The sequence below is a fragment of the Cetorhinus maximus genome, chromosome 32 (genome assembly GCF_964194155.1).
Source record: "Cetorhinus maximus chromosome 32, sCetMax3.hap1.1, whole genome shotgun sequence".
Taxonomy (NCBI): domain Eukaryota; kingdom Metazoa; phylum Chordata; class Chondrichthyes; order Lamniformes; family Cetorhinidae; genus Cetorhinus; species Cetorhinus maximus.
In genome coordinates this window covers 12,326,733-12,342,088 of record NC_135910.1, presented here as the reverse complement: position 1 = coordinate 12,342,088, position 15,356 = coordinate 12,326,733, and the positions used below count along the sequence as shown (strand labels likewise).

Genomic DNA, 15,356 nt, shown 5'->3' with positions numbered 1-15,356 from the left:
ACGGCAGCCAATTTGTGCACAGCAAGATCCCAGAGTTAGCAATGAGATAGTGACCAGATGGTGTGTTTTACGTTGTAAATTTTTGATGGATAAATTTTGGTCAGGGCACCGGGGGGGCTACGCCCCTGCTCTTCTTCAAAGTAATGGCCATAGAATCACTTAAGCCCACCTGAAGATCAGGTGGGTGTGAAATATATGATTCAATCCCATGTCCCTACCATCAAGATACCTAGCAGATGTTAATCTGGATCAATATAACATTTGGTTAGCTGGAGAATATTATCCATTCATTCCAGTTTCACAGATAGCATGATCAGAAATTGTCTGCAAGCTGCGTCATTGGCTCAGTGTGTGTATATATATATATATATGTCCACCATCTACAAGGCACAAGTCAGGAGTGTGATGGAATACTCTCCAATTGTCTGGATGAGTGCAGCTCCCACACTCATGAAGCTCGACACTATCCAGGACAAAGCAGCCCACTTGATTGGCACCACATCCACAAACATTCACTCCCTCCACCACCTGTGTACAGTAGCAGCAGTGTGTGTACCACCTACAAGATGCACTGCAGGAACTCACCAAGACTCCATTAACAGCACCTTCCAAACCCATGGCGTCTACCACGTAGAAGGACAAGGGCAGCAGACACATGGGAACACCACCCCTTCAACCCACACACCATCCTGACTTGGAAATATACCACCGTTCCTTCACTGTCGCTGGGTCAAAATTCTAGAACTCCCTTCCTAACAGCACTGTGGGTGTACCTACACCACATGGACTGCAGCAGTTTAAGAAGATAGCTTGCCACCTTCTCAAGGGCAATTAGGGATGGGCAATAAATGCTGGCCCAGCCAGCAGTGCTCACATGCCATGGGCCCATTGTTGGAATGGATGAGGTTATTCTTTGTTAAAGGATCAACTGAGACATGCATCGCAGGTCAGAACAGCTGGAGATGAACATGGAGGAGCCTCTTGGGGGTTCGATTACTTGCCTGTGGATTTGAAAAACTGAATAGGGTTGGGTCTCTTCACTCTAGACAAGAGAAGGATGAGGGTGGACCTAACAGAGATCTTTACAATTATGACAGGGTTTGATAGAGTTGACATAGAGAAGATGTTGTAGTGGAGATCAAAACTAGGGGTCATAAATATAAGGCAGTTGTGAATAAATCCAGTAGGAGTTCAGGAGAAACTTCTTTACTTAGAGAATGATAAGAATGTGGAGCTTGTAAACATAAGGAGCAGTTAAGGTGAATAGTATTAATAGTAATAGTAATAATAGTATTAATGCCTTTAAAACAAAACTTGGAAATCACGCGAGAGAGAAAGGAATGGAAGAATTTGCTAGTGGGGTGAGATGAAGGGGTGGGAGGAGGCTCATGTGGAGCATTAATGCCAGCAGAGACCAGTTGGGCTGAATGGCCTCTTTCTATGCTGTACTGGAGTACTCTGTATGTATGGAGTACCATGTAAAGCAAAAATACAGCTGCACTGAACAGGATGGTGCTGCATCATTACTCAACATGTTGGTGAGTTGATAATTAATAATCGGACTAAACCATAGTGACTGTAACTGGGCGATGGTTTGGAAAATTGTTGCAGTCAGGTTGTGAAAAAGGGAAAACTTGCATTTACATAGCGCTTTTCACAATCACCAGGCCGGAACGTCTCAAAGTGCTTTACAGCTGATGGATATTTTTGAAGTGTAATCACTGTTGAAATGTTGAAAATGTGGCAGCCAGGTTGTGCACAGCAAGCTCCCACAAACAGCAATGTGATCACGACCAGGTAATCTGTTCTTGGCAATGATGATCGAGGGATGAATATTGGCCAGGCCACCGGGGAGAACTCACCTTCTCTACTGCAGAATAGTCCCACAGGACTTTTTACGTCGACATGAGAGGGAAGCGGGGGCCTCAATTTAACATCGCATCGGAAAGGCGGCACCTCCAACTGTGCAGCACTCCCACAGTACCGCACTGGAACATCAGCGTACGTTTTAGTGTTCAAGCCCTGGAGTAGGACTTGAACCTGGAACCTTGTAACTCAGAGACGAGAGTCTCTGGCTACTGACTGAGCCACAGCTGGGAAAGGGTCTGGGGAGCTAAACGGGGAATAAAGTGGCTGCACAACTGGAAGAGATTCCACTTCAACAATGATTTTCAATTATAAGCAGCCCCTTGCTTTTGAGGGGCGTCTTATAATCTTAAATCACCCTCCAAAGGCCCTAAAGCCTCACTTCAGACGAGGGCACTAATTACCGTGAGCAGCTCACACCGCGCTGAAAGGGTTAAATGTTTCATTCTCAAGGAGGCAAATGAATTTCGCTGCAAGGATCAAGGCCTCAGAGGCTGAGGAGGGGGGAACAGGCTCGAGCACGGCCCACATTCCTCTCGACTGTCATTACTTCACACAGGGTGTCAGGGGAATTAATTAGTTGGGATCAGAAGTGATGCACAAAAAAGACAGAGGTTAACTGCTTATGTTTAGTGGAAAAATGACTCTGTAGAACGTGAGGAAGGGACATTATTTGAACCTGTTTGAGTTCCATTTTTCCCACTGAAACAACATACGAACATACAACATAGGAGCAGGAGCAGGTCATTCGGCCCCTCGAGCCTGCTCCCCCATTCAGCGAGATCATGGCTGATCTTCTTGTGTTTGTGTTCCACATTCCCATTTACCCCTCCCCCCCACCCAGCTGACAACCTTTGATTCCCTCGCCTAACGAGAATCTATCGACCTCCTCCTTAAGAATATTCAGCGACCCCGCCTCCACCAGAGGCAGAGAGTTCCAAAGTCGCACAGCCCTCTGAGAGAAAAAACTTTCCTTCATCTCTGTCCTAAAAGGGTGACCCCTAATTTTAAACCAGTGCCCCCTAGTTCTGGACTCACCCACAAGGGGAAACATCCTTTCCACGTCCACCTTGTCAAGACCGTTCAGGATCTTGTAAACTTCAATCAAATCACCCCTCACTCTTCTAAACTCCAGTGGAAACAAACCCAGTCTGTCCAACCTTTCCTCATAAAACAACCCACTCATTCCAGGTATCAACCTAGTAAACCTTCTCTGAACAGCCTCCAATGCATTTACATCCTTCCCTAAATAAGGAGACCAAATCTGCTCACAGTATTTGAGATGCGGTCTCACCAATGCCCTGACTAACTGAAGCATAACATCCTTACACTCCTGGGAAAGCTCTGAATGAGAGTTGACATTGTGCCTCATTCCAGGCTGCGATACATCAGAAATCCATGCAAGCACATTTTAAGGGAACAGGAGGAGGCCATTCTCGAGACTGTTCTAGCATTCAACGAGATTAAGGCTGATCTGCATCTTATTTTAAATTGGTGGCGGGGAGGAGGCTGTGGAAGTGGGAAATCTCCAGATGGAGAGGCCAGGGTTATTTTACCCCCTAGGATCTCCCTGCCTATTCAGAATGACACCAAGAAGGGGAATATAGGCCCTGGAGCTGGATGCCACTGGAGTCCTAGATAAACAGGCAAAGTCAGTCTGGAAGACTGGGGGGTGCGTGTGGGGTGGGGTGGGGGTGGGGGTGGGCCCTAGTGGTGCGGTGGGGCGCGATGCAGGATAGTACCAACGGTACGACTGGGGCGAAGAGAGAAAGGCCTAGGGCAGTGGAGGTGTATTGTCTCCTCGTTGGGCCAGGACTGCTGCTCCCCCATGGGCTGAAAAGACCCTTACCCCAATTTTTCTTTAATTTAATACTTCCCTGGGCCTCGCCTGGGCCCGAAGCTGCTAGCTTTCCCCGGGGCTCAGAGGCTGAGAGTGAATCGCATATTTTGGGCCTAAATTTACAGGGGGGTGTGAATTACCTCATCGAGCCCAAGCAATCCAATCTTTTAGGGCCCCTCCTGTCTGTAGACGATAGCCTCCTTGCAACCTGAAGCCCACAAGACAGACCTAAACAGGCCACGATGAGAGAAGGTCGGATACTTTTGGACTCTCCCTCTTTCTTTACATAGTCTTTCCCCCCACTCCCTAAAAAACTGGGGCCTATCCTTAAAACTCTTTGAAAGCCTGCCAATATTTAATTCAACAGCAATTAGCAGTTTGACTCCCTGCTGGGGCACTTGTCTCCGAGGTAATGGTCGAGGGGTTTAAAACCCATGTTCGGGCTCGAGCGCATGATCCCAGGCCATTATTGAGGGAGTGCCGCGCTGTCAGAGGTGCCATCTTTCACATGTGATGTTAAACTGAGGCCCTTTCTGCTGTTAGTAAAGGACCCCCCACCCCGCCCCCCCATGGGCACTATCCAAAGGGGAATAGGGAATCTGATTCTCCATCATTTACTTCTCGATCAATACAGACTAGTTGTGGGATCTTCCTGTGCCCAACCAGGCTGCTGCGTCGCCTACGAAACACTGCGATTGTATTCCATTGGGCTGTGAAGCATTTTGGGATGTACTGAGGATGCAAGTGGCACTATATAAATGAAAGGACCCACCTTTCTGGTTACCTACTTTCGTTAAAAAAAATGCTGTTTAAAATGAAGACACAGTAAAAGCGTCTCTCAAAGGCTTCTCGAACTTTCCTGTGTTTATTGTGTTGTTCGAGCTTCTCCTGTGACTCTCCGTCTCAAAGCAAGCCCACAGCTTTTGTTTTTTTTAATTAGGAGAAGTGCATCGTTATGTTTAACAATTCTTGGGGCAGGTTCAGTTTTATAACTGGGATCCCACACAGCAAAATGCAATTTAATGCTGATTGACAGAGTGGTCTTGCCGGGAAATGTTCTACTGGGATCAAACTCGCTGTGACTCCAGGTGAAAACATAACCCATTTGCAAGTCTCTATCCTGCGGCCAATTTAATCCTCCAGTCAAATGACTCACCGCATACTGCAGGAACACAAAACAAATAAAGACATTCTGCTCAGAGTGACTGGAATTCCACCACTGCTGTTGTCTGGGAGGGTTTTCGGCTGTACTGTAGCATTTAGCGTTCAGAGGATCAGACGCAGGAACAGGGTTGAATCAGGAATTGGAAGTAACGGGAGTTAACAGGAAAGAGCTTGGTCAGTCGGGATTGGATATAATGGGAGCGAATGGGGAGGGGATTGGTCTATTGGAATTTTATAACAGTGGGAGTGAACGGGATGGGGATTGGGATATAGGAATTTTATAACAGTGGGAGTGAACGGGAGGGGATTGGGATATAGGAATTTTATAACAGTGGGAGTGAACGGGAAGGGGATTGGTCTATTGGAATTTTATAACAGTGGGAGTGAATGGGAAGGGGTTGGTCCATTGGCATTTTATAACAGTGGGAGTGAATGGGAAGGGGTTGGTCCATTGGAATTTTATAACAGTGGGAGTGAATGGGAAGGGGATTGGACTATTGGAATTTTATAACAGTGGGAGTGAACGGGAAGGGGATTGGACTATTGGAATTTTATAACAGTGGGAGTGAATGGGATGGGGATTGGGATATAGGAATTTTATAACAGTGGGAGTGAATGGGAAGGGGTTTGGTCCATTGGCATTTTATAACAGTGGGAGTGAATGGGAAGGGGATTGGTCTATTGGAATTTTATAACAGTGGGAGTGAACGGGAAGGGGATTGGTCTATTGGAATTTTATAACAGTGGGAGTGAATGGGATGGGGATTGGGATATAGGAATTTTATAACAGTGGGAGTGAATGGGATGGGGATTGGTCTATTGGAATTTTATAACAGTGGGAGTGAATGGGAAGGGGATTGATCTATAGGAATTTTATAACAGTGGGAGTGAATGGGAAGGGGATGGTCCGTTGGGATTTTATACAATGGGAAGGGGTTTGGTTCACTGGGATTTTATACAATGGGAGGGAATGGGTTTGGGTCGCATTGTCTTCTGTGGTGACTTTTCTGCCTTCCCTCCTTACCTGAAGATACAGAATTATGTGGGGTTCCGTTCCTCTAATGTCCCTCACAGCCAAGCCACAACCTACACTCAGCATTTAATCCACCCAACAATCAAGGGAAAGAGTCCTGGCTCCCTCACGCCCAGGCTTGGGATTCTGAGGCACATTGTAGCACCCCAACAGCTGCCTCAGTCAAGATCAACAAACTCAACAGAGACTGGCGGGTGGAACCTGGGAACCCATCCCCTGGTCAGTATGCCACATTGAGCAGTGCGTCCGCAGGCTGTGGGTTCAAGTCTGGCTCCAGAGAATTGAGCACAAAAATCTAGTGTGACACTCACAGTGCAGTAATGAGGGAATCCTGCGGTGTCAGAGGTGCCACCTTTCAGGTGAGATGTTAAATAGAGGCCCTGCCTGCTCTCCCAGATGTATGTAAAAAAATTCCAGGACCCTATTTAAAAAAAAAAGCAGGGGAGTTATTCCCGGTGTCCTGGCCAATATTTATATGTACGAATTAGGGGCAGGAGTAGGCCATTCGGCCCCTCGAGCCTGCTGTGCCATTCAATAAGATCATGGCTGATCTGATTGTGGCCTCAACTCCACGTTCCCACATACCCCCCGACAACCTCTGACTCCCTTGTTAGTCAAGAATTTATCTACCTCTGCCTTAAAGATAGTCAATGCACAACTCTCCAGGGGAGAGTTCCACAAACTCACCAATCTCAATCGACATCATTAAAATAGATTATGTGGTCAGTATCACATTGCTGTTTGTGGGAGCTTGCTGTGTGTAAACTGGCTGCCAGATTTCCTACAATACAACAGTGACTATATTTCATAAAGCGCTTAATTGGCTGTAAAGCGCTTTGGGACATCCTGCGGTCACGAAAGGCGCTATATAAATGCAAGGCAAATTTTCGTATTTCATTTTTGCCCAGTCTTGGAACTCTTAAAACAAACAAGTTAGTGGAGGCTTACTCTAAATCTTTCAACCCTTGGTGAATGATCTGTGCAATTCCAGTGCTGTCCAGTGTTTTTTTTATATTCTTTTGTGGCTTGGGGGAGGTATCGCTGGCAAGGGCCAGCATTTGGTGCCCATCCCTAATTGCCCTTGAACTGAGTGGCTTGTTAGGCCATTTCATTTCAGAGGGGCAGTTAAGAGCCAACCATATTGCTGTGGGTCTGGAGTCACCTGTAGGCCAGACCGGGTAAAGACGGCAGATTTCCCTCCCTAAAGGGGCATTAGTGAACCAGATGGAGTTTTTAATGACAAAAAAAAAAATGGACAGTCACCATCACTGATCTCAACTCCCGATTTGTGAACTGAAATTCTATTAGCTGCCGTGGTGGGATTTGAACCTATGTTCCCAGAGCTTTTAGCCTAGCCCTCTGGGTTACTAGCGATTAGTAATTACCACCACATCACTATCTCCCCCTTGAGAGGGGTTCAAAAAGACCCTGCACTCCCAGCGAGGAACCTTGTACGCAAGGAGCGTGGGCAGAAGATCAGATGCTCCTCTAGTTGCCTCCCCATTGTCCTTTAAGCTTGACTCCCCGTGAGGTTGGTGAATTGCCCCTCGTATATGTGTTGGCAGCAACATGGCTGCTTTTATTGTCTGCGCATAGACACACAAGGAAATAATAAAAAGAGAAGAGAGTGTCGGGCCATCTAATCTTTCATTATTCTTTTTATTTTAATTTCGAGAACTAATTAAAGATTTATAAGAATTACGAGGGAAAGTATGAACTACAAAGCCGTAGCCTCCAGCAATCTGAATTCTGCAGTACAGCTGCAGGCTCTTAGAATGGAATTTATCCAATTTTTTTTTTTAAGACTTTCACAATGGTCCTAGTTCGAAAGGACTGAGGTTGAGTCAGTTCCAACAATTATAATCCAATCCCTTTGCCCTTTTCCCCAGGCCGTTTCATGATGGACTGGTTCTCCCTTTCCCAATTGTCTTCAACCCGCCCCGCCAAAAATTGCGGGTGAACAGTCCGCTCCCTGGCTTTTGCGAGTGGCAGCCTGAATTTGGTTGCTAAGCGAGGGCTGATTGGGAGCGGTCCAGAGAGAGCTCATTGACGGGGGATCAGGTGGTGTAGTGGGAATGTCACTGAGCTGGTAATGGAGAGGTTGAGGACATGGGTTCAAATCCCTCCGTGGAATTTGAATTCAATCAATAAATCTGGAATTGAAAGCTAGTCTCAGTCATGGTGACCACGAAACTATCATTGATTGTCTTCGAAAAAACCATCTGGCTCACTCTATGCCCTTTAGGGAAGGAAATCTGATTTACTTACCTGGTCTGGCCTACATGTGACTCCAGACCCACAGCAGTGTGGTTAGCTCTGGAGTGGCCTAGCAAGCCACTCAGCTCAAGGGCAATTCCCCAATTAGGGAAGGGCAAGAAATGCCGGCCTGGTTGGTGACACCCATGAGAAATAGTTTCTTAAAAATTGTCACTCTCTCCTTTCTAATGGGGCAAATCTTTAAATTGAAAACGCCTGAAATTGGGAACTCATTCAGCTGCATTTTCTTTTTATTCGTTCTTGGGTTACTGGCTGGGCCAGCATTTGTTACCCATCCCTAATTGCCCCTTGAGAAGGTGGCGGTGAGCTGCCTTCTTGAACCGCTGCAGTCCATGTGGCGTAGGTACACCCACAGTGCGGTTAGGGAGGATTTTGACCCAGCGACAGTGAAGGAACGGCCGATATATTTCCAAGTCAGGATGGTGAGTGGCTCGGAGGGGAAGTTGCAGGCGGTGGTGTTTCCCATGTGTCTGCTGCCCTTGTCCTTCTAGGTGGTAGAAGTCGCGGGTTTGGGAGGTGCTAGCGAAGGAAGCTTGCCGAGTTGCTGCAGGAATATTGGGTAACTGGCAAATGATATAAGATAGATAAAGTCACCTTAGACAGATGACTGGTGAAGAAGGGATATTGGAATCGATGGCTGTTGGTGAGTTATTTTGCATGGACAGAATGTAGTCTTCAATAAATAGATTGTGGATAACTACTCAGTGATGTTGAACCGTAACTGAAGAGGGGCTCAGGACCTGAGCAATAATGGATAAATCAAGCGATGTTGAATAGACTCCAGTGAAGTAATTTACATTGGATAGATATTGGATAGATAATGATTGTTATTGGACAGAGAGAAAGCAGGGCTGGATAAACAGCAAGTGATATCGTATAGATGTCCAGAGATTGTTTACCATTGGATGCAGTTGACAGTAGCGCTGGATAGTCTTTGCATTTCTTACTGTGAAATGTTCAAATAGACAGAATGGCTCAGTAGCATGTCTCGAATTACACATTGTTGGACCGGAGTCGATGATTGGTGTGGGTCAGACCTGGACCATCTATTATTGGTTCAGCCATGACAAACTCTCTTTGTGATTTTCACAGATTCGGGCAGTCCTGGCCTCCTGGGCGATGATAACATGTTGGAGCGAACTTTCTTCATCCGCATGAAGTCAACACTGACAAAGCGAGGGGTTCACGTAAAATCTTCAGGATACAAGGTGAGCAGTGGGAACGGCTCACCAGGGGGCCGCGACTCCCTGGCGGGGGCTACTTAAACCCAGTTGTAACGAGGCAGCTCCCTTCACTCCATTGGATACCCAGCCAGTAACACCATGGTGTCCGTAATCCCAGTGTTAGGAAGATGGATTAACATCGGCAGAATTGCAGTCAGTAACGGTAGCTTCTTATCATCAGCGATTGTCAGTGATGGTGCAGGAGGGAGTTCCATTGTTAAGTGTATTTACCTTTTTGTGTAATGCTTCCCCCTGAAGACAACAAACAACATTTCCCTGTTGAAGGTGAGAATTTTCTTCCCACTATTGCAATGAATTAAACCTCTACCCCACATCCTCTCCCTTGCCCTCTCACCCTCCCTCTAATGCTCGCCCTCTTCTCCTGTCACTCTGCCCCTTTATCCCTCCCCCCTTGTCTTCCCGTCTGCTGCACCACTGCTCTGTCACCCTCTCCTCCTACCAACCCCTCTCCACCTTCCCCCTTTCCCCTTCCACCCACCACCTCCCCCTCTCTCACCCTCTCTCTACTCACCCTCCTCCTCCCCTACCTCTTCCCCCTCCTCTTCCCTCCACCTCATCCCTGCAACGCTCCCCCTCACCCTTTTCTCTCTCCCTCCCCCCCCAGTCCGCACCAAACCCCCACCCCGGGACAGACAGGATGCCCTGAATCTCAGTCAGCCAGATTGGGTAACGTGGAATCTGCCTCTCCTCTCACCCCCTGTCCCCTCTCTCACCCTCACCCTCTCACCCTCACTATCTCCACTCTCCCCTCTGTCATCCCTCTCCATCTCTCCCCCTCTCACCCTTACGCTCAACCCCTCTTGCCCTCACCCACCCTCCCCTCACACCCTCACTTTCCCTCCCCTCGCACCCTCACCTTCACTCGCCCTCACCCTCCCTCTCACCCTCCCTCTCATCCTCACCTTCTCCCCTTCTCACTGTCATCCTCCCCCATCACACTCTCCTTCTCTCACCCTCACCCCCTCTCACCTTCACCCTCTCCACACACCCCCACCCTTTCCCCCTCTCATCTTCTCACCCTCACCCCCTCTCTCACCCTCACCCCCTCTCATCCTCATCCTCTCTCCCCCTCTCATTCATCTTCTCCCGCTCACCCTTTCCCTCTCTCCCCCTCTCACGATCACCCTCTCCCCCTCACCCTCTATCCCTCATCCTCTACCCCCTTACCCTCACCCTCTCTCCCTCTCTCATTCTCTCCCCTCTCACTCTCACCCCCTCACCCTTTCCTACTCCCTCCCCTCCCCCTCTCACCCTCACCCTCTCTCATCCTTTCCCCCTCACTCTCTGTCCCCCTCTTACCTTCTCTCCCCTTTCCCTCTCTCCCCCTCAAACCTCCCCCTCTCACCCTCATCCCCTCGCCCATCTCCCTCTCTCCCCTTCTCCCTCCCTCCCCCTGCCTCTCTCATCCTCCCCCTCTCCCTCTCCTCCCCCTTCTCCCTCTCGCCCCCTCACACTCTCTCACCCTCTCCCTCCTCACCGTCTCTCCCCCTCTCCACACCACCCTCCTCCTCTCCCCCCCTTACCCTCTCCCCTACTCTCCCCCTCTTCTCCAAGTCTCAACGTGAGTTCAAGTCGAGGCTCTTGAGTGGTTTAATACGTTATAAGTGCGGGTTTGTTTTTATTGAATATAAACCGGGGCTGGGAGTTGAAGTTAAGTGCCCATGTCTGCAAACGTCTAAACGTGAAGCGGCAGAGACCTTGAGTGTGGACCTGGAGAGGGAGCCTGGGAATGTTAAATCTTGCCTGATTGTAATAAAATGTCCTGTCTCCAGCTCTCTCATCTCTCACCTTGATAACCAGAACCAGAGAGAACAGGAGCTCCAGCTTCACAACACAACTCAAACCGCGCTTTACATAAAAGACTGTTTGTATCTGGGCTCTTTGCTGACTGGGGTATTACCACCACAATAACCATGTATTCATGTGTGCAGGGGCGTCCGCACAATAGCACAGTGTGTTCATGATTCCGAGCGATCTCTGTCGCCTTTATCATCTCTCCCCAGACTATCTGTTTTCCACCTCTATCTCTCTCTCGCTCCTCTAGTCTCTATTCCTCTGTGTGTCTCCCTGAAAACACTTTCAAACACACAGAGAAAGGCCATTTGGCCCAACTGGTCCATACTGGTGTTTTGCGCCCCACGCCAGCCTCTGTCCACCCCTTGTTATCTCCTCCTGCTCAGTCTATCCTTCGAATCCTTTCTCCCTCGTCTGTTAACCTAACTTCCCCTCTCGTACGTCCGCGCTATTCACCTCAGCCGCTCCCTGTGGTAGCGGATTCCACATTCTCACCCACTCTCTGGATAAAGACGCTTTCTCCCAAATTCCCGATTGGATTTATTAGTGACTGTCTTATATTGATGGCCCCTGGCTGTGGTTCTGTAACAAGTGGAAACATGTACTCTACATCTACCCTATCGAACCACTTCATAATTTTAAAGGCAGGAGCAAAAACAAAGACTTGCATTTATATAGCACCTATCCCAACCACCGGACATCTCAAAGTGCTTTGCAGCCAATGAGGTGTGTTTTTGAAGCGTAGTCACTGTTGTGACATAGGAAACGTGGCAGCCAACGTGCGCACAGCAAGATCCCACAGACAGCCAATGTGATAATGACCCAGATCATCTGTATTTTGGGATGTTGATTGAGGGATAAAAATCGGCCAGGACTGCTCTGCTTCGAAATAGCGCCACGGGATCGTCCACGTCCGCCTGAGCAGGCAGGGCCTCGGTTTTAAGGTCTCACCTGAAAGACGGCGCCTCTGACAGTGCAGCACTCCCCTCAGTACGGCACTGGAGCGTCGGCCTTGATGTTTGCGCTCAAGTGCAGGAGTGGGGCTTGAACTTGGAGCCTTGTGACCTCCTATCAAGTCCCCTCTTCTAGAGAAAAGACCCCCACCTTTCCTGATGACTTACTGACCTTCACCCCCCCCCGCCACCCCACTCCAATGAAGGTTTGTAAGTGAACGGTCGTTTGGTAGCACAGAACCTGAGTGTTGCTGGGAGAGGACATTTTAATCGCAGCTTTTCGATTGTCCTGATGAGTCGAATACAAAAAGCTTCAACAACATTTGTAAGTGAGGAGGGGAATTGAGAACAGGAGGAACACAGGTAAGTAGGAAGGATCCTTAATCGAGTAGCCATATCCCTTCATACCCTTGGCAAAAAAATGCGCCGTCTCAGATTTAAAATGATTTATTGAGCCTGTGTTTACAGTGGGAGAGAGTTCCACACCACTGCCACTCTTCACCTTTCTCCTGGTCCGAGGCTCTCTCCGCCAATGGAAAATGTTTCTCTCTACCTAGCCTATCAGTTTCTTCCAAAGCCTGAAAAACGTCAATCTAATTGCCCTCTTAAACCTTCTTTATTCCGGGGAACTCGAGTCTAGTTTGTGTAATCTCATAATCTCACCCGTGGAATTCTGGTAACGTTCTGGCGGGTATGGTCAACCAGCCCCCACTCTCATTTCAACAGCGATGTTGGCAAAGACTTAAAATTAGGGAGAGAGTTAATGCCTGCTCTGGAATCTGCTCATAGAGGGGAAAAGTATAAATTGAAAAGGGAAATGCAGTCCGACAATTTTTGACCATTTTTTTTCTCTGGCAGCGAAGAATTTTCCTAGGCTGTGGAGCATGGTTGCCCCCTTGTGGCAGAATAAAAAAGGTTCGAGCCAAAAGCATTCGGTCGCTTAAAAAGTAGCACTAAACCTAGCTTCAGCCGCGGACTTCATTGCCCCACTCAGCCATTTCTCTTTGTTCTGCTTCTCTGGGGGTTTTTTTTTCTACTTTCATTTTTGCCTCTGCGTGTCTTCCTTTCTCTTTTCTCCGGTGCAGCGTCTACTGAGGGAGGAGTTGCCACACTGTCTTGAGGATGGGATGTTAAACTGAGAATCCTGTCTGCCTGTTTGAAGGGACTGGGCCGATACGTGCAGAGGAACAGGGGAGTTCTCCCTGGTGTCCTGGCCGATATTTAGCCCTCGGCCAACATTGTTAACGGCAGATTATCCGGGCAGGTCAACGTACTGCTGTTTGTGGGATCTTGCTGTGCGCAAAACGCCAAGACAGAAAAACGTAGCCATTGAATTTTAAATGATGCATCCTATGTAAGTCACGTTGATATGTCTCTGGGAGGTGTGATAAAGGCTCTGTAAGTTACTGAGAGGAATTGCGGACCCCGAGGTGAATTTTGGTTTCTTTCTGTTGCAGGTTATTCACGTCACGGGGCGCTTGAGATCTCGTATTTCGCTGCCTCACACTCGCGCTGTTCCCACCGGCTTCATGGGGATGGTGGCTCTCGCCCACACTCTCCCTCCTTCCACCATTAACGAGGTCCGGATCGAGTGCCACATGTTTGTGTCCAGGGTCAGCCTGGACCTGCAGATCATCTACTGTGAGAACAGGTCAGTGTCCGCACTCTGACCAGAGGATGGGGTGGGACAAAACACCATTAAGAGTATCGCCCTCTGTCACACTGTTACACCCGGTCACATTCCCTCTCACTCCCAGCAACTATCTGGGCATTCTTTTACTATTTTTATTTTCATTTCAGAATCTTGCTCGATTTATTTACCTATCTTTGTATCCGTTCACCTTCTGTCTAACTGTCTGTCTGTCGTACATCCATCCATCTGTTGGCCCTTTCTCTTTTTCTCTGTCCATCTCTTAGTCTCTCTCTCTCTTGCTCTTTCTCTGTTTCTCTATATCTTTCTCTCCCTCTTTGTCTCTCTGTCTCTTGCTCTCACTGTCTCTGTCTCTCTCTCTCTGTGTTCATGTCACTCTCTCCATCTCACTCCCACTCTCTCTCCATTCATGTCTCAGTCTCTTGCTCTCACTCTCTCTGTCTGTGTTCATGTCTCTCTCTGTCTCGCTCTAACTCTCTGTCTCTCTCTCTCCATGTCTCTCTGTCTCTCGCATTCTCTCTGTCTCACTCTAACTCTGTCTCTCTCTCTCCATGTCTCTGTCTCTCATGCTCTCTCTGTCTCGCTCTCACTATCTGTCTCTCTCTCTCTCTGTTCATGTCTCTCTCTGTATCTTTCACTCACTCTCTGTCTGTCCCTCTCTCTGTTCATGTCTCTGTCTCTCGTGCTCTCTCTCTCTCTTTTCATGTCTCTGTCTTTCACTCTCACTCTCTCCGTGTTCATCTCTTTCTCTCTGTTATTTTTTCTCTCTGTCTGTTCTGTGTTCATGTCTCCCTCTCTCTCTCTGTTGCTTTGTCAGCTTGTCACATGTTTAACTATCTATTATATGCTTATCTGTCAATCTCTCTATTTATCTGTCTATCTGTGCCTATCTGTCAATCTCTATTTATCTGTCTATCCATTGGTCCTTCTGTCTATCTATCTGTTGGTCTTTCCGCCTACTTAGCTGTCTATCTGTTGGTCCACCTGTCCATTGGTCCATCTATCTGCTTAATCTAACAGTCTGTCAACCCATGTCAATATGTGTCCATTCTCCTGGCTCTTTTATCTCCATCTATCTCAAAAGTGTCTGCCTTGTGTATCTTTTTGGAGTAATCTATCCAGCTATCTGCCGGGACAATTACAGGTTTCTCGTTACCTGTCACAGGAACGAGCATCCCAGATTCACGTTCTGTAAGATCCTACGACATTGGGCACAATCAACAGTGAGACAGTGACAGGTTCCCTGTGACTGGGAGAGAGAGAGAGAGAGACAAGAGAACACAGATGATTAGAAACAGTATATGTGCTGCCTAAGCTGCTGTCTCTGTCTCTCATATGTTTACCTGTGCCTATCTGTCTGTCTATCTATTATCTATCTATCCATTGGTCCTTCTGATTGTCTATCTATCTAAATCATATGTCTAACAGACAGAAGGACCAATGGATAGATAGATAAATAGTGAAATAGATAGACAGACACACATGATACAGATAGATTAATGCTAATCCAGATCTCCTGTCAGCATTTAAAATA

The 15,356-nt window shown here is 47.8% G+C and overlaps 1 protein-coding gene across 1 annotated transcript in view; it reads left to right on the top strand.

Annotated features, from left to right (window-relative positions):
* Positions 1-15,356, top strand: part of npas1 (neuronal PAS domain protein 1) — a 414,556-nt gene that overhangs the window by 375,410 nt on the left and 23,790 nt on the right. Inside the window, exons 7-8 of the mRNA XM_078533317.1 lie at positions 9,273-9,388; positions 13,629-13,822. Coding sequence (XP_078389443.1) covers positions 9,273-9,388; positions 13,629-13,822 — 310 coding nt within the window. The remainder of the gene's footprint in view (positions 1-9,272; positions 9,389-13,628; positions 13,823-15,356) is intronic.